This window comes from Tachysurus vachellii, chromosome 7 (assembly GCF_030014155.1).
Source record: "Tachysurus vachellii isolate PV-2020 chromosome 7, HZAU_Pvac_v1, whole genome shotgun sequence".
Lineage (NCBI taxonomy): Eukaryota > Metazoa > Chordata > Actinopteri > Siluriformes > Bagridae > Tachysurus > Tachysurus vachellii.
Window position 1 is genome coordinate 1,127,501 of NC_083466.1, and position 5,000 is coordinate 1,132,500.

Genomic DNA, 5,000 nt, shown 5'->3' on the forward strand with positions numbered 1-5,000 from the left:
AGTTTGTTTTTTGCTGGTGTTTTACAGGATATTTGAGAAATAATATGTCTCCTGGAACATAACGTTAGAGGTCAGCACCGGGAACCACGGCAACCTCGAGGCGTTGCAAAAGCAGCGTTGTCTTGTGACAAGTGATGCTGCAAAACCGTATTTATCCAACAACACCACCAGAGACGTGTAATGGAAAACAGGCATGCTTCACTTCATCCCACCAGTGTGTGTGTGTGTGTGTGAGTGTGTGTGTGAGAGTGCGTGAAATGATGAAACAGAGCACAACGTTCTCCTTCCATCGTCCCATGACACTCAGCCGATTCCCTTTTCCACCAGTTCCGTCTCTTATGACTTGACTCGCTGCCTACGTGTGCTGACTGCTGAGAAAACACAGAGAAGAAGATAAAGAAGAAGACGGGGCGGCTGTGAAAAGCTGCAAAAGAGAGAGGAAAACATTTGCATGGCTCCTCCCCTTCAACCCCAAATGAGGTCAATCGGTCATGTACGTGTTGGTCACTGATCAGCTAATGGAACAGATTTAGGAAGCTCCATCATGCCTGAGTGATTAGAATATAGCAGAAAGTTCCACATGTTCCATCACATGCTTCTGATTCATTCAGCTAAAATTCAGCTGTTGTGTTTTTCAGCAGTGGCTCTAACAAGCACTTTAGCCTCAAAGTAAAACACTGGCTCACTTAGGGTTAGGGTTAGGGTTAGGGTTAGAGAAACATCAGGTCTTTAACACTCACAACACTTCCTCCCATTCTTACTGGGGACTTTCCTTTGCTATTACAGACATGTCTTACAATACTGGGCTTGGGCAGGAAAACTTGAAAATTTGCCACTTTGAGAACAGAGAACTGGCAGCGACTTCACACCGAGGCAGCAAGCAAACGGCTGATTAATAGTTGACTGGATGGAAATATGATTTCTGGAGAAAATGTATGAAAGCAGGACAGTGACAAGAGTATTGTATTGAGTGAGGATGTGGAAGCTTAGTGGTTAAGGTGTTGGACTACCATTTGGAAGGGTGTGAGTTCAAACCAAGCTGCCACTGCTGGGCCCCTGTGCAAGGGCCTTAACCCTCAAGTCACTCTGGATAAGGGTGTCTGCCAAGTGCTGTAAATGATTATTGCATCTTAATGACTTTCTTGTTAAATTTGAGTGAAAATAAAGTTGCACTGTTAAGTTAAATGTGTTCATTTGCGGGGACACGGTGGCTTAGTGGTTAGCATGTTCGCCTCACACCTCCAGGGTTGGGGGTTCGATTCCCACCTCCACCTTGCATAGTAGGTTGATTGGCATCTCTGGAAAATTGTCCCTAGTGTGTGATTGCGTGAGTGAATGAGAGTGTGTGTGTGCCCTGTGATGGGTTGGCACTCCGTCCAGGGTGTATCCTGCCTTGATGCCCGATGATGCCTGAGATAGGCACAGGCTCCCCGTGACCCGAGGTAGTTCGGATAAGCGGTAGAAAGTGAGTGAATGAGCATTTGGCTAAATTTGTTTTGCTTTCATGGAGACACGAAACACGTCTTGGTTGATTGACTACGTTTGATTTGTGTGCCATATTGTTACTTTATACGGTTTGCATGTGTACACTTTGCACAAATGAAAAATAAAATCAGGACTTAGTAGACTTTTACTGGACAGTACTGTACTGTACTTATGTTCCGCTAGAGCGCTGACATCGGCCTGTATGACCCGCGGCAGCAAAGCGGAGAGGTTGTGTAAGGCATGAGGTAATCGTGTCGTAATCGTCTTCCCAAATACAAACCACCAAGAGGAACCAAAACCCCCTCCAGCACCCCATTCTACCCTTCCCCCCTCTCATCCTCATGACTTCAGCTGAAGCTATTAGACATCCTGCTGAGAACAAAGCCTCCTGTTTTGAGATGAGAGCAGCTGTGTGTTACCGGACATCCTCTTTTCCTCTGTGCACTTTAAAGAACTTTCCATTTCCAAGTTAGAGCATTTAAGGCAGAGTTACATGACTGGAACTGGCCTGTGAGTGTGTATGGAATGTGTGATTATGTGTGTGTGTGTCGGTTTGAAGATAAAGCATCTGTTTTTGATCAGGCACGTTTGGTCTCCTACGTGTGTCGGCATGCAGGCGGATCTTCAATCTCTCGACCCCCCAGATCGCCAGACACACGCCAGTACACTCCGAAGAGGCCGTGTGTGTGTCCTTAACGCTTAAATCATGGTGCGACTCACATTCCCACCACCAGGGGGACAGCGAGCAGTAAAAAAAAAAAAATGGTGCGCATTCAACCTGAGCTGGATAATCTGTTCAATCTCTCATGCAGCTCTCTGTTCAATCAAACCAATACATCATGACCTGTTAATCATCACCATTACTCACAATGACTAATCCCTGACCACCATTACTCACAATGACTAATCACTGATCATGAAAAATGATAAAACTTAGTTTCTAACAAACAGCTAGAATTTCACTGTCTATACTCTACATGTGCACAGAATTAATAAGCCTAATTGTTTCAGTTCTTTTGTACAGTTCATCCAGAACCTCTGGTCTATTTGAACCACACACTTGTTGTACTCACTTCTAGTGGGATTGGCCTACTGGTTTCCTTTCCCATTCTCAGCAGTTTAATGGTTAACGGTATCCAGAGGCTCAGTTCATGTCAGGAAGTTTTTCTGTTATAACAGAGAAGGACTTCTTTGATACTGCAGCTTTCTTAAGATTAACTTTAAAACCTGGCTTTTAGATTTGCTCGAGAAACCAACTTTCACTTCTCCTCTCGTCCTGAAACGATTGCTGTTTGTGAACCTACATGTTTTTAACCAATCCAGTCCTGTGACAATAATAAGTTTAATCTCTTCACCTGATCCAGTGATGGTAATGATGATGATGATGAAAGTTGGAATGTTTGTGAGGTCATTAGACTCGGGTTATGTTTCACGCTTAGTAAACACACGTGCGACACCTTGTGGTGATAAAAGTTGCAGCACTTCCACAGATCTACTTGTCCAGAGCGGTTCTGGAGGTAAAGACACGTGTCATGCTGATAAATAAATCTGCACAGGATATTACATCACTAAGAGCCACCACACACTCAACCGTGCTATAATAGTGATACAAAAATGATAATGCAACATTAACACAAAATAAAAAATAACAATTATTTTATGTTACACATTTTCTCAAATCTCCCACAGTGCAACAAGGCATTAAGCCTTAAATGTTTTTTGATGAAATGGAAGAACGGTACGTGTGAAAATCAGCCGTCGTTTCTGTTTTGAATAGTTGCTTTACTGTGTCATAAATTCTGAGAGCCAATCAGGTTCAGGTATGCAAATACAAGCCATGTTAATTTGCATATTCATAAAATTTACATTTCTCGATCTTTTTTTTTTTGTGCCACTATAAACTGTTTGTTATTTAATACTTTTTTTTATTTACGTTTGTTATTTAAATCTTTTGTGCTATCCTGATTTATTTTTTCCTCCTTTCCTCATTTGCACAGGATGCCTTTGTGGAGCTGTACATGAGGAGAAAGGACTCGGTGTTCAGCAGCTCTTGGCCGTCCTTAACGACCTCCGTCTTCAGTCTGGCGGTACTGGGGGCAGTCGGCCTCACCATCGGGGCTTATCTCACTCAGAAATGAAGAACTCCATCCATCTCCTCCCTCCCTTCCCTCACTCGTTCCCTCAGCACCTCAGACATTTCTTCAAAGCATCTTTTCAAGTCCTTCACTCACCCTTAAAAGAACACGATCAGATGTAAGTCGTCCTGAGGAAAATTGGCCCAACTTGAGGATCAGTGTTTTATTTCATGATGTTTATGGAATCTAAATTTGCTCAGAAATTTTCAGCCTGTGTATAAAGGCAACCCTCATGAGCAATGACTCTGGTGTTCTCCAGACAATACGATTGTTTGAAACCATGAGACTAATTTTCTAAGCAGCTTTTTGTCTGCTTGGTCACTGCTGCTGCGTCCATCGCGCTAGTCACATCTATATCATGTTAGCACCAAGCTAACAGTTAGGAACTGCAACGTTCCTTCGATTGCTGGAGTAAAAAAAAACACTAACAAAGTACGCAATGTGAAAAAAAAACACTGTCGCTAGGCAACCATGGGAAATACAGTCGCCACGCCAAAGCCCCGTCTCCTCTTATTTGACTGTAAATGAGGACGATGTTAGCTAGATGACTGCTATGTAAAGCCAAAGCGACAAAGGAAACGGCGCAGAAATATCCAGAGCGACGACATTTCTCTCAGACGTGTGGCATAAAATCAGGAAGAAATCTCTGTATGGCTAAAATGACTGTAATTAGCATTTAGCATTATTCACTGTGTGTGTGTGTGTGTGTGTGTGTGTTTGTGTGAAAATACGGTACTCGTGCGGGGGAAAATCTAAAAAGTTCCAAAAAAATCTGAGGCTGAGGAGATGAAGGGAAAACACGGTGAGGACGAAGATCTCGTGCCATCAGTGACATCATAAAGTTAACATCATTCATGTTTTTTTTTTTCAAAGTACTTAAAAATGTAATTTATATTGTTAAACAGCTCATTCTGACTATATATATACATTTTTGTTTGTTTGTGTTTGTGTTTGTTTTCCCTTCAACTCTTCATCCTCATCAGACTCCGGACTCGTCCGGCTTTCACTCGAACACGACCCCAGAAGGAGGAGCCAAACTCCTGCGAAGGAGCCAAACTCCTGCTGACGTACAGACGAATATAATATAATCAGAATATAATCTGCTGATGGATGTTGATGACATCACTAACACAGCGAGTGTGTATTATGATGTCAGGGGTGAAAACAGACTTCACATTTTAGCTGCTTTAGGAAGCTGCTGCTGGTCCAACATGGCCGCCGCATCCAGCTCTTTCTTTAACTTTAACACACTGAGAGAATTCAGAAGGTTCTTTCTAACGCTCGAGTGTTTTGTGATCTGAACATCTGACTAAGGAACGAACGAAGGATAAGGTGAAAAAAAAGTTTCTTATTTTTTAGCTAATAATAACAATCATTAAA

General features: G+C 42.6%; 1 protein-coding gene across 1 annotated transcript in view; it reads left to right on the plus strand.

The window, feature by feature from the left end:
* bcl2b (BCL2 apoptosis regulator b) overlaps positions 1-5,000 on the plus strand; it is a 22,258-nt gene that overhangs the window by 17,073 nt on the left and 185 nt on the right. Inside the window, exon 2 of the mRNA XM_060873743.1 lies at positions 3,483-5,000. This exon is cut by the window's right edge and continues 185 nt beyond it. Within this exon, the coding sequence (XP_060729726.1) occupies positions 3,483-3,623 (141 nt within the window). The 3' untranslated portion in view covers positions 3,624-5,000. The remainder of the gene's footprint in view (positions 1-3,482) is intronic.